Below are 25,500 nucleotides of genomic sequence, written 5' to 3' on the forward strand. Positions count from 1 at the left end.
CCTCCCTACCCCCATCCCTTCCTTCATCCTTTGTTGTTTGGATCTTCAGATACAGGAGGACAGTTCTATGCTCAAAAACATCAGTGTAATGAACACGAGACAGTGTGCATATTTTATGAAACGTAGTTTGATTTTGTTTGATTAAGCATTATGAAGGGTTTGCCTTCCACCACCTCTCTCAGTTTGTTTTGGTTTTGTTCGGTTTTGTTCTCTTGTTTGCTTGTTCTTTGGGATTTTTGAGGAAGGGTCTTGCTGTGTAGTCCTGATTTGCCTGGAACTCAGTGCTGAGATCAAAGCCATGTGCATCACAACCAGAGCTCAAGTTCTATTCTCTCTCTCTCTCTCTCTCTCTCTCTCTCTCTCTCTCTCTCTCTCTCTGACACCCTCTGTCTCTCCCCCTACCCAGGACAGAATCTCATTTTGTAGACCAGGCTGGCCTTGAACTTACAGCCATCCATTTTTTCTCCTTGCTATGAAAAATGAACTAATGGCTGGTTGGTGTTCACATATGCCTTTAATTCTAACATTCAGGAGCAGAGGTAGGGGGATCTTTGTGTGTTTGGGGCCAGCCTGGTCTACAGAGTGAGTTCCAGGACAGCCAAGGCTACACAGAGAAACCCTGTCTTGGAGAAAACCAACCAACTAAACAAACAAACAAATATAAGCTAATAATGATGAAACATTTTGTACTATATCAGTATGTATCAGTATGACATATGTGTGTGTGCATACACGAATGGAGACTGAAGACTGATACCTAATGTCTTTGTCGATCACTATTGCATCTAGTTTTGGAGCCAGAGTCTCTCAGCGAGTCCAAGCTCACTGGTTCAGGTAGGTTGACTGACCAGTGAGCTGCAAGGAACCTCTGGTATCCTCCTCTCCACTACTGGAATCACAGATCCTGGCATTTTTCACTCATGTTAAGTGACACACTCAGATCCTCAGGCCTTCACCAACTGAGCCATCCCTCAGCCCCCGTATGAACTGCCTACCCTGCAGCACTGATTTTGCAGCATCATAGAATTCTTACAATAGGACCAAAGAGCTGGCTTAGCCAGGGAAGGAGCCTTCTGTCGAACCTGGTGATCCGAGGTCAAGCCCCAGGACCCACAGAACAGGAGAGAACTGTCTCGTGGAGGCTGTCCTCTGACTTCCATTCATGTCCTGTGACAAGCATGTGCCCCGTGTCTGTATACCCATACACAGACACTATAAAAAAATGTAAAAAAAAAAAAAATACAATGTTTTCACAAGGCTTCTGTGTTTACACAGGACCCTTTTTAACTTACAAACAAGGAAGCAGAATTCGGAACACGGTGACCAATGACGTCAGAGGCTGAGCAAAATGCAGGGAACTAAACCCAGACCATTCATCCTCAGAAAACAGAATCTTTTATTTATTTGTTTATTATTTAGTCAGTCTCATTTATTCATATATCCCAAGCTGGCTGGTCTTGAACTCATCAGGTAGCTTGAGAACGGTTTTGCACTTTTCAGATCGTCCTGCCTCTACCTCCCAAGGGCTGGGGATGATAGCCCTGGGCCAGCACACCCGGTTTATACAGAACTGGGAGTCATACATGCTAAACAAACACAGCAGCATGGAGGCACACCCCAGCCCAAGCCAGGGTTTTGAGAAGCAGAGTGACTTTCTAAAGAAAGAAGCCCCAGTGACCACCAATGCTACAGGCTAGAGTTTCTTAAGGAAGGGATGCCTAGAGCTATAAGAGCATCGGTTGGACCTCAAGAGAACCTGGGTTCAATTCCCAGCACCCACATGGTAGCTTATAATGGTCTCTAACTCCTGCCCTAGGGGCCCCAACACCATTTCTGGCCTCTATGGGTACTACACGCATATGACATAGACACCTATACACCTAAAATAAAAGTAAAGGTCAGAAACTAGTTGAAAGAAAAACATGAGAGAGCTGCTATTACTCTTCTTTCATTGTTACATGTTTTCTTTCCACTTCGAGCGGCGCCGGCCCCAGGCTTAGGGAGTCTACTGGTGAGATGAGTGCAAGGGGGCCTTGTCAGCATGCAGGGGTGGGATAATTCAGTCACCAGAGGACAAATTGTGGAAGTTAGTTCTCTCTCTTTCCGCCATATGGGACTTGGGCCACCAGGCTTGGTAGCAAGTACCTTTACCTGCTGAGCCATCTCACTGGCCCAAGTTTCAGTTTTACAGGATGAAGATGTTTGTAAGATCGTGGCATACTGGTGAGTTTATACTAACATCAGATACTCAGACACTTAGAAGTGACCGAGTTGGTCAATTTTGTTTCCTTTATGTATTTTTGTCACAGTTGAAGAAAACAGAGTGGCCGAGAAGATAACTCAGTGACTAAAATGTTTGCTGTGCAAGCATGAAGACCCAAGTTCGATACCCAGGGGAGACAAAAGAGCCAGGCATGGTGGTGCACACTTATAATCCCAGTGCTGGCAAGGACGGGACGGGTAGATTCCTGTTGCTCACTAACCTTATCAGTAACCCTTAGCTACTCAGAGACAGTGTTTCAAAATAAAGCAAATGGCTTCTGGCAAACAGAACCTAAAGTTGACCTCTGGCATCTACACATGCACACACATAGACACACACACACACACACACACACACACACACTCACACACACACACACACACACACACACCTGTAACACTTCCACAATAAATAAACAGAAATAAATATGGTGTCAATGATACAGCCTGTACTTAGGTCAGTGACTCAGGGACTTGATGGGAGACCCACTACTATCCACTGTGAATGAGGTCTATGTGACTAGGAAAGCGTCCATACACAAAAATACCAGTGTCAAGTCTCGAAGATGACCGGAGTTTTGACAGACAGCTGAGAAAGGACGAAATGAGCAAAGCTGCAGAGGTAGAAAAGGCCACAGTGTCCGGGAAGAGGGAGGGATACTGTCTCTGCGACAAGCAGAATACGCAAAGAAAAAAATGCTTAAAGACACGGGTCAGGGAATGGATTCTTTGTAGAATCCCACCACAAGTGATCCTTTCTTCAGACTGAAGCAGTGTATGAGATTGCTCTCCGGAGAGAATACTGTTACTTCAGTGCTAGATAGATAAGAAGACATTATGATATATCATTAGTAACCACTAATAACAGTAATAATCTAATAAATGTAACAAAATCGACGACACTTCAGAAATAAACACAAATTAAACAAGCTGGGCACACTGCCCAGATGATTTCCCACACACTCCAACAAAGTACTGTAACTAAATATGGAAGCGACTGTCTTACAATTAAGGAGAGGGGTGTAAAACAATAGGAGGCTTTCTCACATTGTATCACTGTTTATTTCTGTTTTTAAAATTAGAATAGGGAGCTGGAGAAATGGCTCACTGGCTGCTCTTCCAGAGGATCCAAGTTCCCAGTACCCACAAGGCAGCTCACATCTGTCTGTAACTCCAGTTCTAGTTCAGATGTCCTCTTCTCATTGCCTGAGGCACATATATGGTGTGCAAATCTATATGCAGGCAAAATATTGTATATAAATAATTTAATAATGTGAAAACATAAAACAAATTACAACTATTATCAGTGACACTGCACAAGAAAACTATTTTTTAAGACCCTAGGGCTGGAGAGATGGCTCAGTGGTTAAGAGCACTGACTGCTCTTCCAGAAGTCCTGAGTTCAGTTCCCAGCAACCACCTGGTGGCTCACAACCATCTATAATGGGATATGATGCCCTCTGAAGACAGTTACAGTACATTTATACATACTATCTTTTATTTAAAAAGACCCTAAAAAATGGTGAGAGGCCCATGTCTGCTATGAAGAAGAGTTGGGAATACAAGTGTCTGAGGGTGCTAACTTGTCTTCAATTGCCTTTACATGCCCTTAACTCAGTTCTTCACTTCCTCAGCAACTTCCTCCAACTACCAGTCACTTCAAAGATTGTAGAAGGAAAGACTCTTCAGGTGTGTCTAACCTGTGACTTGAGCAGCATCCAGGCAGACACGGGCCTGGAGGAGCAGAGAGTTCCACATCTTGTTCTGAAGGCTAGGAAAAGACTGGCTTCCAGGCAGCTAGGATGAGGGTCTCAAAACCCACACCCTAGTGACACACCTACTCCAACAAGGCCACACCTCCTACTAGTGCCACTTCCTGGACCAAGCATATACAAATCATCACACTATCTTTCTTTTTTTAAAGATTTATTTATTTTATATGAATACACTGTAACTGTCTTCAGACCCACCAGAAGAGGGCATCAGATGTCATTACAGATGGTTGTGAGCCACCATGTGGTTGCTGGGATTTGAACTTGGGACCTCTGAAAGAGCACTCAGTGTTCTTAACCATTGAGCCATCTCTCCAGCCCATCACATATCTTAATCATTATATGAATTGTATACCATAGCTAGTCTCTGAATTATTTCATATTTAATGAAGTCTGAAGAATAAATAAATGCCTTTCAAGCACATTCAAAGCAGCAGTCAAGGACGATGTTGTGTTTGTTTCTAAGGTCACCTGTGTCCCTCACTGTCAGATGCTCTAAAGAAATGCTCAAAGCAATCTTTTAGGTGGTACAGCTTTGATCACCATGGCAACATTAACCAGGATGTTTCTATCAAACCCTTGTAGCAACAGCTAACAGAAACGGAAAATTGCTTTTCCTTCCATTGAGCTAGGTAAACTGAATATAGAGGACTCCATCCTTCAACATAACAGGGGCGAGAGGCATAGTTACAGTAAGTTGATTCCAGGGTTACAAGTCTTCGTATTAAATAGTGCTTTCTGTAGGTAACAGCAGCTGTTGTGGGTTGGGTCACTAATCCTTTCTCTAATGTTCCCCAACAAAATTCAGTTTCGGATTTTTTAGAAGTGGAGGGGCACAGGATCCAATTCTACCACCAACGTAGCAGAAGGCATTTGCAAGATGACTTCTAGGCAAACTTACTCCCTGGGCGGAGATGTGAACATGGAAGACTTTATTTATCTGTGTGTGTGTATGTGCATGACCGTGTGGTGTTCATGTCCCACATGTATGTATAGAGGTCAGAGGACAAGACTGTAGAGCTGGTTTGCTTTTCCACTTTTTTTGGGAAAGTTGGAGTTGAGGCAGTTTCGCCATGTAGCCCTGGCTGTCCTGGAACTCATCCTATAGAGCAGGCTGTCCTTGAACTCACAGAGATTCACCTGTCTCTGCCTCCAAAGTGCTGGGAGCAAAGGTGTGCACCACCACCACCTGGCTGCTTTTTCCATTTTTCTGTAGGCTCCAGAGATTTAACTCGGTTTGCCGGCCTTGTGCAAAAGCACTTTAACACTCTAAGCCATCTCTCTGCCCCAGAGAAAGACCTTGGAGGAAGAGTGAACCCGGGGTTTCACACATAGGAAAGCATCTGCTGAACGCAACTCAATTAGCAGCGTCCACCTAGCACACAAGAATCTGCAGAGTTAGTCTCCAGCAACACGTAAACCGGAAACAGTAGCTCCTGCCTGGAATCCCAGCACTCTAGAGACCTGGAGGTCAAGGGCATTCTCAGCTACATAGGAAGTTTGAAGCCATCCTGAGCGACAAGAGATACCATTTCCAAAGCTAGAGGGAAGGGTAGCATCCTCTGGCACTGGACTGCATCCCAAACTTGTGAGAAAGAGCTTTGGACCCCTAGTCCTTGCTTCTTTGGGAGTCATTGCAAGAAAACAAGATACTTGGAAGGGAGGCAGCCTTCTTGTGACTTAGCTGTCAGCTAAGGGTTGCAGTGTAGAAGGGTTAGAGATGTTTGCACCACTGAGGACCTGGGAGAGCTACTGAATCAACTCTCCCAGGCATAGTCAGGAAAGTCCTAAAATTTAAGGCCAGTTTATGGAAACCTTAACTACTGTGTGTATGTGTGTATACAAGTATGCACTGGGCACTTGTGTGTGCAGACCTGCAAATCTGTGTTTTGGAAAAATTAACAGAGAAATGAGTAGCTGTCATACAGTTTGGAGGCAGAAGCAAGGATATGCCAGAAGAGAAATGAAGACACACCATCAAAGAGTAAACCACAACTATATTGTGGCCTTTGCCAGAGCCGACCCTGTTAGCCTGGAGGCAATTTAGAATGCCAAAGCCTGAAGCTCAAATTTGAAAGGCTCAAATGGTGTGACTGCAGAACCCGACGTATAGAAGAAGGCAGAGCAGAGTGAAGTCAACTGGGAAATGTCACAATCTGGCTGGAAACGGCACCGTGTAGGCCTGACTCTGGTCAGTGAAAGTGAGAGGAAGGAAGAGAGAAATCAAAGGTAGTTCAAGGGTTCCAGCTCAGAAACAGGACTGCCGGGAGGGTCCCACCCACGATAGGGGGCAAAGAGGGCAGCTGGAGTAGATCACAGAGAGCAAGAGCTATGGAGGAGCCCAGTCCACTCTGCAGGAGCTGATGGGTAATCGGGCAGATAAAAACCTGGAATAATAAGAGGTGTGCCACTGAAGCGACAGAAGCCTGTCGTGATAATAGACGCTGCAGGGATGAGTGACTGGCATGAGGAAAAGTGACTATGTGCTAGGAGAACCACGAACCAGTCACGGTGACAAACACACTCCTTATGCTCTGTCCCCTCTCCTACAGCCGTTCCTTGACAAGGTCCCTCCTGGTCTTCACCATGCTTCAAGCCCTTAGTAATCCTTAAGCTCCAGCCTCTCTGTGACTTCTGAATTCACCAAGCGAACAAAGGTCCTTGTTGCATGGGAACGTGAAACTCCAACCGCCGAGATGATCACAGTGTATTCTTTGGTTGGTTGTCCCCCTGTTGAGAGTATTTGCGTCCGTGTTTCCAGGCTCCAGCCTGACAGCTGCCATAAGGCGGTGGCATTCCGTGTGCTATTTAAGGCTGCAGGCTTCCGTGTCTCACGAATGTGGGCTTGGATCCCTTATTCTGTCTTTTACTTGTCTTTGATCTTGAGAAATCTGCTAAGTCTGAGTCTCTTTTTTCTTTCTTTTTTTTTTCTCTCTTTTTTTTCTCCATCGCTGGGGCTCAAACCCAGGGCCATGCATAAACAAGTGTTCTAACGGGTGAGCGACATCACCAGGCCTTATTACTTTTTTGAATTAGGATCTTACTATGTAGCCTAGGCTGTCCTCAAATGTAAGATCAATCTGCCTCTCTCTTAAGAGCTGGAATGACAGGTATGAAAAGACAGTCCTGGCTTTCCTAGTTCTAGGTTGTTTTATATTGGTTTCCATATATTTGTCGATTGGGTTGGTTGTTTGGTTGGTTGGTTTTTGTTTGTTTTGTTTTGTTACTGATGCAAGTAGTCCTGGCTGTCCCAAAACTTGCTCTGTAGACCGGGCTGGCCTTGAACTCAAAGATCCACATGTCTCTGCCTCCAGAGTGCTGAGATTAAAAGTGTATGCCACCAGGCCCACCCAGTTCTCGCTCTGCTCAAGACAGGCTCTTGTTCAGACAGGACTTGAACTGCTGGCAACCCGAGTGGATCAGCCTCCTGAGTGCTGGCATTCCAAGCATGCTCCACCACCCATGACCTCTTTATCTCTCACCTGTGATCACTATCAGATTCGAGAGTGAGGAGATAGAACACTTGAAGTGTTAGCCACAGAGGCTCAGATACCCGCCCTCTAAGGAAGTCCGAGCATCCGGACTTCAGAGGAAGCGGATATACTTGCTGGATGATGAATGGTATCTACAGCCGAAACTCACATCCCAAACTCACATTGGCCTTATCTGAGTATCTGAATATCTGCTCTTCAGCCTCATTGAGAACAACTTCCGGAAGTCAAAAGGGCTCGAAAAATCAAAACTGGTTGGTAAAAAGCCTTGTAAGATTCAGGACATTTGCAAAACGTTCGAGCAAAAGCATCCCTCTGGCCACAATGGGTGAGTTAGTTGGTTTCACCTTGCTGTCAGGTACAGCTTTGGTCCAGTCTCTACAAGCAGAGAAGCGCAATGGATGGGGGTAGAAAGGAAAAGGCCGCTGCTGAGCAAAGTCCCAGCATGTGAAGGAGGAGAGCGCGCAGCACAGTTAGCATTATGACAGCGATTAGTGCTCATGACGTTAGAAATGTACGTGCGTGTACTCAGCTCTCAAAAGATTTACTCTACTTGTATTTCTCGGCGTGCCTGTACGTGTGTGGCATGTGTATGGGGTTGCGTCAGATGCTAGAAAGGGGTGTCACATCACCCTGGGGCTAGAATAAGAAGCTATGTGAGACAGACATGGGCTTTGGAAACCAAACAGCAAGTGTTCCTAACTGCTGAGTCAGCTCTCCAGTTCCATCACTGATTTAGGTTTGAGAAGTCGTCTTCCTGCAGTGTTACCCAGGCAGATTCCCAGCATCCTCTCACTTTACTTGTAGAGTGCTGGCAACTACAAGCCAGTCCCTGGGCCTGGATCACGTTCACAATGGGAGGTGATAGCATGAAACCATGCATTTATCATCTTCCCTCACGTCATGGCTGCTCTTACCGAGAAGCCATTTCCAGAATGAGGGAGAAGTTGCCTGATGATATGAACAGCAGAAGAGAAACTCAGTTTCCATAAAAGCCTCTAAAAAGATCTGAGTTTTATGAGCCCGTCTTCGGACAGACTTGGGGGTCAAATGTCAGTCAAATCCAACTCATACCGGATCATACGCTGCAGGAGAAAAGGGCGATTCTTCTTCATAAGAGTTTAATAAAGGTTAATGGGTTTGAAAAATTGCATTTCCAGGAGTCTGGCTTTTAATGCCAAGTGCCTGGCAACGGGCCATGCATTATATAGGAAAAACGGAGGTGAACAAACAGCTTGTGGGGAAGATGCTGTGGAAGATTCCCAGAGATTCACTTCTTCTTTAGTGAAATAGATGATTTTTTAAAAAAAATCTTTTAATGGCTTTTTAAAAAGATTAGGACACCTTTAGGTAAAGGCTTTGTGAGGGTGGGTATTTCACACATTTTCCCTCCCCACTGCCTTACACTCTTTCGTACTGCCCTCAGCATTCCTCAGACCTCTCTATCCCTGAGCCCAGGAGACAGAAGTCAGGGGTGGAGAGCAAAGAAGGTTCCAGAGCTATGGAGTTAGTTCAAGCCTGGGCACATTTGTAAAACAATGTCTCAAAATAGAGATTCAAGGAACAACTAGAGATATAGCTCGAGGGTGAGGGGAGAATCTGCATAGCACCATGGGGACAGGTATTCAATTCTCAGTATCTCATTGAAGGAAAAAAGTAAAAAAATCCAACCAACCAACCAAACAAACAAACAAAAACCTTTTCAAGGACAATCAAGAAAAACAAAGTAACTGGAAAATGCCAAAAGAAAGTGCATTACTTTCTATGCTAATTAAAAATAAAAAAAAAAAACTAGGAAGAATTTAAACTGTTCAATCCTGCACAAATAAAACAAAACAAAACAAAACAAAAATGCTTGCTTAAGTTCATTAAAAGGAAAAGTAAATTCCAGTAATGTAGGTCAGGAAACCTCTTCCAACTTCTTCCGGCTGTGAGATACCATGCACTGGATTATGACAAGCCCTGACTGGGACACTCTTCTGTCCCTCCAGCCCTGAACTGGGGCACATCCTCAAGCTGCTTCTAGTTCTCTCTCACAGAAGAGCAACTAGTCTGAACCCCAACCCAGACAGTTGTGTTTGCAGCCTGAAAAGGATCCAGAGACCATCCTCAAAGATATCGTTTAGAACATCTAAGCCGGGCAGTGGTGACCCACACCTTTGACCCCAGCACTCAGGAGGTAAAGGCAAGAACATTTTTGGGTTCCAGGCCCAGAGTGAGTTCCAAGACAGACAGGGCTACACAGAGAAACTGTGTCTCAAAAAACCCAAAAGAAACAAACAAAAGAATCTATATACTGTCGACCCCAGCCATAGCTTACCAACCACCAAGACCAAGTACATCTAAGTTCAAGACAAAAGAATACAAGAAGCCCCAAGTTCAATCCTCAGCATTACAAATAATAAATAGAAAAAAAAATATGAAGAGGCTGGTTAGACTCACATTACTGTCAGCTTGTCAAGCAGATATATAACAGAAGATTTTCCTAGGAAATTGACAGAAGGAAAACACCTCAGGAATCAAAGGATAACGTAACCTCGAGAACACGAATAGGATTAACGAATACGGCCGATGATGTAGTCAAGTGATGATTGACATCGTTTGCTATGGGTTCAATTCCCAGCACTGAGAAAAGAAAAAGATAAAAATGGCTGACATAAAGATAATAGTAGACGATAACGGTCCTAAGACAAGGGAGTTTACAAACCTCAGCAAAGGCACTGCTGAGAAATAACAATATGGGATTTGAGTCTCGCTAATGAATGGCTCAGAACTTAGTGACCAAACCCATTCTACTATGGCTGTGCCATTCCCTATTAATTCTCTTATTAGCATGGTAAAAGTTTTGAATGGAAAACATCTTCCTTAGCATTGTTATAAAAAGATATCTGGGGGGCTGGAGAGATGACGCCAAGGTTAAGAGCCTCAACCACTCAACCAGTGGACCCCCGTTCCTTTCCCAGCATCCGCATGGCACTCACAACCATTTGTAAATCCAGTTCCAGCTTTTCCAAGAAAAAACTAAACAAATCAAAACTACCTGGGGCCAATGAGATGGCTCCGTGGACACTCAGTGGATGCCCACAGGGCCTCACCGTGCAAGCTGGTCATCTGAGTTCAGTCCTGAGAACCGGGCAGAAGACAGAACAACCATTCCACTAAGTCATCTTCTGACCTAATTTTAGTTTTAGAAACTGAACTCGGGGATTATCACTCTGTTATAGTCCCCCAGACAAGCAGGCAACATTAAAAAGGAAACAAAGAATTAGCAGAATATAATAATAAAAAAGCTTTACTGGAAATTGCATACCAAAGGTCAAAAGTCATTATTGCTTTTATCACCTTGAGTTTTCCACATTGCGGAACTCAGATAGGAATGAGTAAAAAGCAGCCTTTGATGGAACAATGGTACTCCCAAGAATTATCTACCTCGTGACTCTTTGAAAGAGTTATCTATACTCTATACACACACACTGTTCTTTTTGCTTTTCTTTTACTTCACTGTTTTGTTTTGAGACAAGATCTCACTTTGTACACCAGGCTGGTCCTGAACTCAGGCAGATCTACCTGCTCTGCCTCCTGAGTGCTGGGATTTAAGCTATGCACCATCACACACAGCTTTAGAATACATTTTTTATTTCAAAAGCACAGTCTAAGGTGGTTCTCAACCTTAGGGATTGATTGCCCCTGTCACAGGGGTCGCCTAAGACTGCTGGAAATATCAGATATTATGTTGTGATTCATAACAGTAGCAAAATTACAGTTATGAGGTAGCAATGAAATAATTCTTATAGTTGGGGGGGGGGGCGGCTACCACAACATGAGAAACTGCATCAAAGGGTTGCAGAATTAGAAAAGGTGAGAACCACTGACTTAGAGGATTGTAGAGGCTAAATTGGAGTCATTTGCTCTTCCTATGCAAACATTTGTGAACATCCTTCAATAACTCCTTCAACTTAAAAAAAAGCACAATAAGGTGGGTGTGGCAATGTACACCTCAGCCCCAGGACGTGGGAGGCAGAGGCAGGCAGATCCCTGAGTTCAAGTCCAACCTGGTCTACAGAATGAGTTCTAGGATAGCCAGGGCTATACAGAAAATCCTTGTCTCAAAACACTAAAATAAACAAAAAAGAAAGCATGATAACTTTGTTTTAAAACTTGTAGTATAGTGAATGACAATTGGCTAACCGAAATGTAGGAATCGGGAGATTCAAGTTAAAATTATGGTTTTTTTTCACAACATAAACATGTGTGTGTATCTATCTATCTATCTATCTATCTATCTATCTATCTATCTATCTATCTATCTATCTATCTTTTATTCTGAAGATAAGTTCTCATGTATTCCAGGCTGGTATTCAACTCTATGCTCCGAAGGATGACTTTAAATTTTTTTAGATATTTATTTATATTACATGTGATTTGGTGTTTTGTCTGCACTGGTGTCTGTGTGAGGGTGTGGGATCCCTAGAACTGGAGTTAAAGAGAGCAGTAAACTGCCAGTGGGGTGCTGGGAATTGAACCCAGGTCCTCTGGAAGAGCATCCAGTGCTCTTAACCACCAAGGGGGCTCTCCAGCCTTGACTTTAAGCTTTTGACCCTTCTGCCTCCACGTTGAAAGTGCTGGTGTTACAGACATGTTCTACCATTCCTGATTTAAGTGCTAGAGACGGAAGCCAGGGCTCCAGTCATAACAGGCAAGCAGTCTACTTATTGAGCTCCATTTCCAGCCTGTCATGTTTTACAATTGCTACGTCTTTATACAATTCTGTATCACCCAAATTTTTATGTGTTTGCTTTCATGCTTTGTTTTGAATTTTTGGTAGAATTTTTTTGGCAGTGCTGGGGGTACATAAAGCCACGGCTGTATGTACCATATGATAGGGATTGGTAAGCAGTCCACAACTGAGCTACAAGCTTAATTCTATTTGGTTTAACAATTGATCCCTAAGATTAATTATTAGATTACAAAATGAATGCTTATGATCTACTGAGACTAACTCAGGCAGCGACAGGGGAATCTTACAACCTAATGCCAGATGTGTCTACCATGCAGGAGAACATCTGTCTCTCCTCCTGTGGTCCTTGGGAAAGTGAGGAAGTGGATATTTATTGAGCATTCATTATATAACAATAAAAAAGAGTATTTACAAGGAACAGGTATTAAGCTAAATGCATATGAAAAGTATATTATTTAAACCTTAAACAAATTGTATCCAGTGGGTAACAGTTTGACCTCTACTTCCAAAGTGAAGTATACCACAGCCTTTACTCTCAGCCTCTAAACCCAGCAAATAAATGGACATCAATGGGTTTCAGGGTGTGCATACTGGCCTTATAGGCTGCCCACTACAAACAGGTGCGAATTAGCAGCCCTTTGAGATCAGTGTGACAAGAATCCCATGTCCTGACTTCCAGGGAACAGTTGAGAGTAGATGATTTGTGTCTGAGTCTCCCGTCTCCAGGCACTCCTCACTCAGTAGGAAAGGGAGTGGTCAGACACACACACACACACACACACACACACACACACACACCCCACAGTGAATGGCTGTAGGTACGGATGTCTATTGGCTTTAAGGGTGGTGCAGCCTAACACTGTCAGAAACTTACAAGCAGACCCACATCTAGGTTCTCTGGCCTATTAAGGAGACGGTACAAATCAAGTGTAGTGCTCGATACAGTGATTCATGAAGCTGTGACAAATTACCTCCCATAAAATAATTTTCGACTAGTTCTTATCACGACGGCAAATACCAGGCTCAGTCTGGTTTGACACCGGCTTACTTCCTGTCAGCTTAGCACCCGCTCTCTGTAGCAGGGCGTACTTCCAGAGAAGGCTCACACACCATCCCGCACGCTGTTCTTCTGATGTGGTGCTACTCTCCAACCCTGGTGTGTCTCAAAAGCTCATCTCTGGCTTCTCCTCCTTGGATTCGGGTGAACCTGGACCACCTTGACCAATAGAATTCAGCGAAGGGACCTCGGGAGGTTCCAGAACTACATCGTGAAGAGACCTTTCACTTCTACACTTCCTCTGCCGCCGTGCTCTGGGAGCTACGTGCCAATGTAGAGAAGATTCATCCAGTGCATGCAGTGAGGAGCTGGGCGGGAGTTGGTCTGACTCCTGGTCATGGTATGGAAGACTGAATAAAACCGGAATGAACAAGTCTGGGGCTACAGTCTGTATTTAAAAGACAATTATTTTGCTCACTGTAGGTGTGTAAAAACTCATTTTTACTTAGACACTATGGTACTATGTACCTCAGTTACTTACTTGTTTTGTCCCTGGACCTGGCACGACCAGTCGACATCCTGTTGCTCTTGGAGATAGGAGAGGAGGCTCCTGCCACCCGGCTGCCTGGGTCTGAGTGCTTGGCTCTTGTCATTTGCTTGCATGACATAAGCCGACTGTTTAATCTGCTTGTGTCTCCTTCCTCCCGTCAGTAACGGGGACTGTAATTGTACCTGCCGTTTCCATCCGATGAGGTGGTTAAACAGGAAGTGCTCAGAGCAGTGCTACTGTGTAGCTGGTGCCCAGTCAGGATCAGCGCCATTGTGGTAATGGTCATCCTTCCCTTCCTGCAGTGTCTATGCACAGGCTTGGCTGTGCACCCCATTCAGCACCGGATATGTTAGCAGCTCTCAGCTTAGACGGTTCCTGCCCCGCCTGAGGAGTCATCTAGCTGATTCCCCCTCACTCTAACCAAACTGCAGGTCCATGAGCAAAACTCATGACTGCTGCTCTGTGATGCTCCCGTGTTCTCAGTGATTTGTCACTCAGGAATTGATCGAGAAAACTACTTTAAAAGTTACCACAACAGACTACTGAACTGGAGGCCGCTACAGATCACTGGACGTAGGTAATTAGTTCCTCGATATAGCATAATCTGGTCATATGATAACTACTTATAAAAACATAAACCACTAATCTTTATAGTTCACAGCGAATGAAGACTGAAGCCCCTCCTTATTTCGCATTAATATTTGGCAAAACTGACTTGGATGTTTATTTTTCTCTCCCAAGCTCCCAACGTGCTAGGCTAGCATTTTTACATTGTATAAAATGCCTATAATTTTTCCCATTACTTCTTAACATCTTAGGACATTTAGTACTATGTATGCATCGTGTTGATTTAGTCTTGTATAGAACAAAACTAATCCCTGTTTTGGCTTGTTGGTTTTGTGGTTTGTGTTTGTTTTTGTTTCCAACACAGGGTTTCTCTGTGTCGCTCTATCTATCCTGGAACTTGCTCTGCAGACCAGGCTGGCCTCAAACACAGAGATCTGCCTGCCTCTGTCTCCCAAGTGCTGGCATTAAAGGCAGGCTTCACCGCTGCCTGGTTTGAAGCTCCTTATTAATCTAAACATGCACCCACAATCTTGTACTGAGGGTTACTATTGCTGTGATGAAACACCATGACCAAAATCAAGTGTGTGTGGGTGGGGGGGGGTGCTGGTTGGAGGGATTATCTGGCTTATACTTCCACATCTTAGTCCGACACTGTGGGAAGTCAAGGCAGGAACTCACACAGGGAGGGAGCCTGTACACAGGAGCTGATGTAGTGGTCATGGAGGAGTGCTGCTTACTGGCTTGCTCCTTGTGGTTTGTTCAGCTTACTTTCTTATAGAACCCAGAATACCAGCCTCCCACCCACTATGGACTGAGCCTTCCTTACCAATCACTAATTAAGAAAATGCCCTACAGGCTTGCCTAAAGCCCAATCTTATGGAGGCATTTTCTTTTTGTTGTTTTGTCCCCCATCCCACCCCCATGATCCTCAGGACCAAACCCAGGGCCCCACTCTACCACTGAGCTAAGTCCCCAACCCCATGGAGGGGTTTTCTTAATTGAAGTTTCCTCTTCTCAAATAACTTTAGTTGACATAAAACTATCCAGCACACATATGATCCAGCAATCCTATTCCTAGACAGAAACATATCCAAGAGAAACACAATCTTATACTCACACAAAAACCTATATACAAATATTTAATAGCAACTTCATTCATAATTACCCTAACCTGGACACAACCCAAAATATTCATCTAGTGAATGGCCAGGCACGTTAGACCACACAATAGATACAACTCAGCAACAGCAAGGAATAAAATGTTGACACACGCAATAACTTAGATGGGCTTTGCAGGCTGAGTGGAAGAAAAATCGATTTCAACTGGATGTATTCCAGGTAATGCTATTTATCTGACATTCTGAGAAAGGCGAAAAGGTCCGGGACTGGGGCTTGGCATATAGCTCAGTGGCTGAGCCCTTGCCTAGCATATATCAGATCCTGTGTTCAATATCCAGCACTAGTAAATACACACACATACACACACACACACACACACACAACCACACATACACACACCACACATACACACACACCACACATACACACACACCACACACCACACACACACACATACCACACACACACACACATATATACCACACACACACCACACCACACACACCACACCACACACACCACACCACACACACATACCGCACACACCACACACACACATACACCACACACACACATACCACACACATACACCACACATACACACACACACCACACACCACACATACACACACCACACACACTACACACACACCACACACACCACACACACACCACACACACACACACACCACACACACACCACACCACACACACACCACACCACACACACACCACACCACACACACATACCGCACACACCACACACACACATACCACACACACACACATACCACACACATACACCACACATACACACACACACCACACACCACACACACCACACACACACACCACACACCACACATACACACACCACACACACCACACACACCACACACACACCACACACCATACATACACACACCACACACACTACACACACACACCACACTACACACTGACCACACACACTACACACACACACACCACACATACACACACACCACACACATACACACACACCACACACCACACACACACACCACACACGCACCATACACACACACACACACTACACACAACACACACACCATACACACATCACACACCACACACCACACACATACCATACACACATCACACACCATATACACACACCACACACCACACACACACACATCACACACCATATACACACACCACACACCACACACACACACATCACACACCATATACACACACCACACACCACACACACACATCACACACCACATACACACACACTACACACAACACACACACCATACACACATCACACACCACACACACACCACACAGCACACAGCACACATACACACACACCACATACACACACACTACACACAACACACACACCATACACACATCACACACCACACACACACACACAGCACACAGCACACACACCATACACACATCACACACCACATACACACACACTACACACAACACACACACCATACACACATCACACACCACACACACACACCACACAGCACACATACACACACACCACATACACACACACTACACACAACACACACACCATACACACATCACACACCACACACACACACAGCACACAGCACACATACACACACACCACACACCACACACACACACACACCACACATACCATACACACATCACACACCATACACACATCACACACCACACACCACACACATACCATACACACATCACACACCATATACACTCACCACATACCACACACACACACATCACACACCACATACACACACACCACACACACATCACACACCACACACACACACCACACACACACACCATACACACACACACCACACACACACACACACACACACACACACACACACACACACACACACACAGAAATAGAGACAGAGAATAGAACCCTGGCTAGCAGGCGTCACATGCAGGTGAATGCTGGACCACAGGATTGGCAGATAGAATGTTACAAAGTAGTAAAACTATACTGTAGCTGGATGGTGACCATTATACCTTGAACATTTATCAAAACTTGTTAAACTATATAAAAGAGAATTTTACTGTACACAAATTAAAAGCAAAATGTAAAGCCTGGCATGGAAACACAGGCCTGTGATTCCAGCAATATGAAAGGAGAGGCAGGAAGATCAGTAATCCATGACCATCCTAATCTACAAAGCAAGTTCTAGACCACCCTGGGCTAAAGGAGGCCCTGTATCTAAAAAACAATAAATACAAACAAAAGTTTACATTTGAAACATAAATTTAAATGGTCATACACTGCCATATTAATTTACTGCCTCTTTCTCCCATCCTTTCACTGTCCAAATTCAACTGTACTCTCCCAAGACCCCAACACTTTATACGGCATGAAAATTTAAAATAGCATTTTTTTGTTCAGTGATGGGACCAAACACAGGACTTTATATAAGATGTAATTATATATAAGTGTGTGTGTGTGTGTGTGTGTGTGTGTGTGCAGAGAGATATATACACATCCATAAAGTGTATCCCTAACAACTTGACATGTCTATACAAAGAATAGAATTGATACAAGAAATAGAAAATTTTTTTTCTTTTTTTCTTTTTTTCGGAGCTGGGGACCGAACCCAGGGCCTTGTGCTTGCTAGGCAAGCGCTCTACCACTGAGCTAAATCCCCAACCCCAGAAATAGAAATTTTTGACATTGGAAATATTTTAGGGTACAGGGAGGACCTGTTCAGGGAGATTCCCCATTAGCTCGAATTATTCAAAACCTGACATTTTTCAGGAGTGTGAACAGATAGCAGGAAATAATTGTGTAGCCCCCAGAAGAAACAAAATCTAAGTGAGTCAGTCTCTGCTTTCAGCAACCTGGATGCTGGCAAAATTCTCTTTTAGAGATCATGGACATGGAGAGAGAATTCAGCTTATTCTCACTTGACGGACTCGAGTAATTTCACTTCTGCTTAAAACCCACAGTCAAGTTAAGGCAGCTCAAAAGAGAATTCCACGAGAATAATTGCAGTAAGCTAGGCGCACCAGAGGGCTTGGAGGAGCTCCACAGTAGTCATGATCCTCAGCTCAGACGAGCAAGACGGTGAACAGCGACTGTGACCGGAGCCACCAAGACCCATTTTAGATCCCCAGGTTGAAACTCTGTCTGTGAACTTCAACCACAGTAGTCTTCCTAAATTCGTACGGTGTCACCTCGAAATGGGAATAAGGATATCTCCTCCCAGGATTTCTGGGAGTACCACGAAGCTGAGTACCATGGCTGGCTTCTCGTAAACGTTTTATTACTGCCACATGAGAGGTCTCTAAATTACCACAGGACACACAAAAAGAACACTTTTGTTTCCATGAATGAAATGACAGCTATACCCAGAGGCCCTGGAAAACTACTGATCACCAAGGAAGCAGTGTCATTACATTTTTGGCTCAAAGAATAAGATCATCCCATTGGGCCTCAAAGACTTGCAGCCTCAGTACCATAAAAGAACCATCAGCAGGGCTGGGGATTTAGCTCAGTGGTAGAGCGCTTGCCTAGGAAGCGCAAAGCCCTAGGTTCGGTCCCCAGCTCCGAAAAAAAAGAACCAAAAAAAGAAAAAAAAAAAGAACCATCAGCCCGTAGGGTCTCTTAGCATATATGGTGTGTAAAGATAATTCAGTTGTAAAACTATCTTTTGTTTGTTTGTTTGTTTTTGTTTCTCTGTGCAGCCCTGGCTATTCTGAAACTCATTCTATAGACCAGGCGGGCCTCAAACTAAGAGATCTGCCTGCCTCTGCTTCCCAAATGCTGGAATTAAAGGCCTAACCTAAACTACCATTTCTTAACCCATTCTTTTATGAGGTTAGAAAATGGATGAAAAATAAAATGCAAGGCTCATAATGTGTTCCTTGTACCAAGTCTTTAGGAGACTGAAGCAGAAGGATTGCAAGTTCAAAGCCAGCCTAGACAACCAGATCCTATCTTAAAATCATGGGGGTGGGGGTGGGGGTGCTTAGAGGTTAATAAAATGCTTGCCTACCACAAACACAGAGTTTTGGGTTTGTTCATCTCATAAAATCAGGTGTGGTGACATGGTAACTCGATGACATGGTGACACATCCCTAGAATCCCAGCCCTGGGAGTAGAGACAGCAAGAAGAGAAACTCAAGATCATTTTCAGCTGGAAAGCGAGTGTAAAGCTGGCCTGGGATACACCAGACCCTGTCTGAACAAAAAGCATGGGGTAGGGGTGGGAGTGTAGCTCACTGGTACAGTGTGGCTTAGCAGGGCCAGGCCATGGTGTCCGTCCTCCGTACCATAAGGAAATGAACACACACAAAGAAACACACAAGGGAACACAAGCTGACACGGAGGATATATGTCTTCCTGGTTTGACTTATGAATTTCAAAGGAGCAAAGAATACTTCTGAACTTTATTATGAAAATAAAATGTGAGCATTTTTTTGCTTGTTTGTGTGTGTGTGTGTGTGTGTGTGTGTGTGTGTGTGTGTGTGTGTGTGTGCGTGTGTTTAAATGGAAAGTCTAAACTTGGAAGCCAGAAGGTATCCTCACTGGTTATACCTTAAGTACCCTCCTCCTTTTGTTACTGTTACATCTACTTTCTTACTGGCAGGATAATACAGCATATTGATATGTTTTTTTGGTTTTGGTTTTCTCTCTTCTAAGGGGCATTCAGTAAGGACAAAAATGAAGTCAAAGGCCACCTTTCCTTGACTCTCATTTTTAACCACTTCATATAAAGATACTTGGCTGCATCATGAACATGTTGTATCATGTTCTAAAAGTTCTAAAGAACAAAACAAAAAACACTTCGGTCCAAAGCTGTGCAGTTGTTCAGCTTATGCTAGCATACGCACTCGCTTTGTAATCCTGGTGACCTGAGTTCAATCCTCGCAACTGACTCTACACATGTACACCATGGCATGTGTGCCCACACTTACACTATGTGTATATGCACAGGCATAAACACACACATACACACACACATACCACACAAACACACACACACACACACACACACACCACACACATCAATAATAATGTGATCTCTTACTCCAAAAGTCAAGTTGTAAAAATAGCATTTGCTAAAAAGTCCAACCATATATCGAATAGTTAAACAAGAGCATAAATATAGCAAGTGATAAAAAAGTGAATTCAGTCATACACTGGCATTTATACCTATGCAAACATAGGTATTATTTAAGCTCATTACTAGAGAAAGGATCAAAACAAAATACTGAAAAATATCCATGTTGTCGAAATTTGAAGAGGACTCCATAGACAGTTCAATGTTCCAGTGAGGATGCTTTCATTGTAAATTTTTTTTTTTTTTGGTTCTTTTTTTCGGAGCTGGGGACCGAACCCAGGGCCTTGCGCTTCCTAGGCAAGCGCTCTACCACTGAGCTAAATCTCCAACCCCTAAAATTTTAAAATCTGTATTTACTTATAAGAAATGGTTTTGTCTTCTCTGCTTTCTTTCTTTTGTCTTTTTCTTTTTGGGTAAGGCCTTGCTCTCTCCCACGGTTGACCTTGAACTCAAGGAGACCTTCTTGACTAGTCCTCTAGGGGATAGGATTCCAGGTGTGTACCCATCCCCACTCTTTTTCCTGTCCGCCTAGCTTAGGATGCAAACATTATTTTGCATCCTGCTTGGTAACTCACCCCTGGAATCAGGAGCATCTGGAGTTCAAGTTCATCCTCCATTATATAGCAAGTTGGAGGCCACCTGGGCTCTGAAATGCTATCCTTAACAAAACCAAAGAGAATAGAATGGAGCCTGGGGAATATGCTCAAAAGACAGCATAAGAATTTATCTATCTTAAAAATTGAGGAAAACTTATGAATGAGTATATAGTAAGTGAATTTTAATGTAGCACATCTTCTTTGTTTCTTTCTTTCTTCCCCTTTTTTTATTTGTTTGTTTTGTGCAGTTATTCTTTGTGTAGAAAACCTTTCTGGCTATTCTGGAATTTGATTTGTAGGCCCTTAAACTCAAGAGATCTACCTGCCTCTGCCTCCCGAGAGCTGGGATTAAAGGCAAGCACCATTGTTGGGCAACGCAGCATAGATTCACTCAAATTACTGATGAGATATACTAATTTACCAATTACATTTAATATATACTCATCAGATCGTTTCTAAAATATTTTTATTTCTGAATTTTCATTACATATTAAGATTATGATTATTGAGTTTATTGCTAAAAGCCATTTAATGTGCTCAATTACAATTCTCACTCCTTTGGACTTCTGTGTTTTTAATTATACTTTTCCCCCAACATAGTTCAGAAAGAGGGAGAAGGTTCATATTTTGAGCCAATTAAACCCAGAATCCACAGGAAAAAGAATAAAGGACATAAAATATGTCCTGGAGACCGTGACACAGTTACAACACAGCGTGACAGGGGTGTATGACAGCTCAGCTCGCCATGTAGCTGGATCATCATGTTGTAGCTTCCGGTTTGCTATTTCTAATTTGTTTAATATCGCTTGCAGACAGAGAGGAGATTCCACTCTGCAACCAGAGGTTTCAGTATTTCTGTACTACCTCACTGATAAGTCAGATAGAGGACAATGACCAGTCTGGGCAACCCATTGCTACATCCTATGCAAATTAATGCACCAATCACCTAAGAAGAGTACTGGAAGGTCAAAAAAAAAAAAAAAAATGAAACCCTGCACAGAGGACATCAGTTGGTAATTTCGATGTTACAGCATTCTGTCATCTGTAGCTCCTAATGAGGTCTTCCCAGTAAAGTATCCCCTTTACGAAACAGCAATGACCTTTCTGGCAAATTTTCCAAGTAACTATTTTCATCCCTAGTATATCGAAGGTCAGTAAAAGTGTTCTAAATATAGAATTAGGCTTCACAGAAATGTCTGTGTATGCTTATATCGTATTTAAATTAGCACATTTAAGATTTTTGCCTCCTAAATATTTGTGTCCAAGTGCTACACACACATAGTAACAAATTTAGCCAATACAGTTATAAAAATGATTTTTTGCTTAGCGTTCAATTTCTCTTACACGGCAGACAGTAGCATCCTATTCATCCTTACATGCATAAATATTTCTAACCCAGATTTAATACTTGTTCTCACAATTCTGAAGGAAAAAAAAAACTTCAACTGCAATTAAAAATATACTGTCATGGGGCTGGGGATTTAGCTCAGTGGTAGAGAGCTTACCTAGGAAGCGCAAGGCCCTGGGTTCGGTCCCCAGCTCCGAAAAAAAGAACCAAAAAAAAAAAAAAAATACTGTCATAAAACTGGAATCCTGGCCCCATAAAGATTTCAAACCCTAGCAATTCCTTTGGAAACAGACTGCCAGAAAAGGAAATTCTCATTAATTTTTAGGTATTGTATTAAAAAATCCCCATTAAAAGAACATACCACAATACATCTACCTAGAGATGTTAGGGGTCAAAAGAGACAAAGACCTTGTTAATTGTTAACCAAAATTTACTATCATCCATTCATAAATTATGGAGTTCTGAGTGATCTTCAAAAAGTTCACTCTGCAAGGAAAGACACCATTCCCTTCTGCTGGGAATCGCCTTTCTGCCCAAAGAGTAACCATAGATGTACTCTGTTCCTACATAAGAATCCAGTTCTCTTAGGTAAAGAAGTTCCTTCCTGGCCATTAGCAAATCACATCTCAGAACAATTCGTCACATCTGAACAGGCAGGAGGCCAATCTACCATTGTGAGGATCTAAGGGTTAAGTAAGGGTGGAGGTCCTGCCTGTGGCAGCAGGTGCAGAGAAAAAGCCTACTATGAAATATCAGATTAGTAGTGAATGGGGTACTATGTTCCCACCCCACTCCCACCCCCGTCAGCCCCCACCACACCTTATTTTTAGAGACTGGAGCCCCAGTTGTCCTGGAATTTGCTTTGTAGACCAGGCTGAACTCGAACTCAAATGCATTCTCCAGCCTCATCCCCTGGAGTCCGTGGGCCGCCACGCGGGACCACTACTCCCTTTTAAAATTATTAACATATACATAACAGAGACAGAAAATAGGACTTATTCAATCAGCCAGACAAGTAAGCAAGCCCTTCTTGTGGTGCTAGAGTGCTGGCAAACCGCGTGAGTATAGATGTAGGGCGAGCATGAACTACATGGCTGCAATTGATGGGGTAGCCGTGTTGAAAGTTGAAGTCCCTTCTCTCTTGTGGGTGAGAAGCCAACGTTTGCAGCCATGCCTGGCAAAAGTCCTAAGGGAGCTCCATTCAGGGGTACAGCCCCATCCTAGCTAGCACCCTAGGTGGCTTCTAACGGTATAGCTCTGCAGTGGGTCATGTGACAACTGGGTGTGTGCCTCCGTGCTGCGCAGAGAGATCAGTTTGCGGGTGTGCCCGAGTGTGTACGGACAGAAGTTACACGCCTGGCTTAGAAAGGCGCGCGCGTAGAGGGGAGGGGTGAGGGGGCGTGAGTGCAAAGTGGACCGTGAAAAAGAGGTCTCAAGAATACTCCTGGGCTAGGCGAAGTGCCCAGGCTCATGTGAATGGGTCCCTAGTGGGGTCAGCCCCTGTCCCCTGAGTCGATGTCCCAGTCCTTGGGGGAGGTGGGGGAGGCGAGGACGTGGGTGGCGCACCCCCTGTACCCAGTACCCACCTGACGGATCCGCGGTGGGTTCTGCTGGGTGCAAGCCCCTCCCTCCGGGCCAGGGGAGGTGGGAGAAGCCATGTCCACGGTCTCAGAATTCCTTCCCTCGGTCAAGTCCAGCCGTCCCGCGTGTCCTCGTCTCTTCCGCTCCGGGCCTGCGGCGTTCGGGCTCAGCCAGGGACCCCGGTGCTCCTAGGCGACCGCAGAAGGTGGACCGTGACTGCGGTCGCCTGTGGGGGACTGCTGCCCAAGCCCACCTACCTTCGCGCGGGGTGCCGCAGGGCCATGGCACCCCGGGTAGGCTGCGGGCTGGGCCGGCGACACGCGCTAAGCGACTGCTGCTGGTGGCGCGGGGAGAAAGAGGAGGGCTCCTTCCCTCGCCGCGCGCCGGGAGAGCGATGAGCTCATGGACAGCTCCCAGAAATATGTCTATATGCACCACTGCCTGCTGGAGCTAGAGAGGTGGGTGGGGATAAGAAGCTCGGCGGCTCTCCCGCAGCCCGGGAGACGTCCCCCGGGAGGCCCGGCTGCTGCTCCTCCCTGCCCCGCGCGGGCCCGTTCGGCTCCCATTCACTCTCACGCCCGCTTCACGCCAGATCTCCTGTCCGCGTGGGCGAGCCACCCACCCACCTCTAGCGCACGCATTCTTTGTCCTTCCAACCACTCCCTCTTGATGAGGAACAAGTCATTTATTTGAAGTGACCAGAATGGGGAATACCACTGTGACCTTAGCTCCTGTCAAATGCAGACTGAGGATGGTGAAATGTCACACCCTGTGTATCTTTTACGCTTTGGGCGTTTCCTCTTTTCCACCTTTTCCTCTGTGAGAAAGAGCCTTCCAGCTACCCTTCTAGGTGATGACTTGGCCGCATCTTCTCCAAGGTACCCTGAGCACTTTCATAGATCTTGGGAGAGCTTAAGCAGGGGCACAGTCACGCATACTGCAGGATGGCTGGCCTAGTTTGCGTTGCTGAGTCCCTGGAGTAAAGCTGGAACTACCACTAGTAGGAAAATTCACCATCCAAGACCGGATCATCTCTCTTTAGTGATGTCCCACTGAGGTGGAAATTTTGTTTGTTTGGTTGGTTTTTTTGTTTGTTTGTTTGTTTTTTTTGTTTTTGTTTTTTTTTTTTTTTTTTTTTTGGTTCTTTTTTTCGGAGCTGGGGACCGAACCCAGGGCCTTGCGCTTCTTAGGCAAGCGCTCTACCGCTGAGCTAAATCCCCAACCCCTTGTTTGTTTTTAATAGCAGGGAGAGCTGGAATGTAGCTCAGTAGATTACCTATTTGCCTGCTATGAATGAAGCCTTGGGTGTGATCCCCAGCAATGGATAAACCAGGCGTGGCTGTGTCTGGAATCCCAGTACTCGGCAGGTAG

The 25,500-nt window shown here is 44.5% G+C and overlaps 1 protein-coding gene across 8 annotated transcripts in view; it reads right to left on the minus strand.

Moving 5' to 3' along the window:
• The window catches only part of Ank2 (ankyrin 2), a 575,390-nt gene extending 550,809 nt beyond the window's left edge, over window positions 1-24,581 (minus strand). For 7 of the 8 annotated variants that reach the window (XM_087627845.1, XM_087627842.1, XM_087627856.1 and 4 more), the window contains exon 1: window positions 24,135-24,552. In XM_087627845.1, coding sequence (XP_087483971.1) covers window positions 24,135-24,206 — 72 coding nt within the window. In that variant the 5' untranslated portion in view covers window positions 24,207-24,552. 8 annotated transcript variants of the gene reach the window in all.
• Between the last annotated feature and the right edge of the window lie 919 nt (window positions 24,582-25,500).

The sequence above is a fragment of the Rattus norvegicus genome, chromosome 2, assembly GCF_021556685.1.
Source record: "Rattus norvegicus strain SHRSP/BbbUtx chromosome 2, alternate assembly SHRSP_T2T, whole genome shotgun sequence".
Taxonomy (NCBI): domain Eukaryota; kingdom Metazoa; phylum Chordata; class Mammalia; order Rodentia; family Muridae; genus Rattus; species Rattus norvegicus.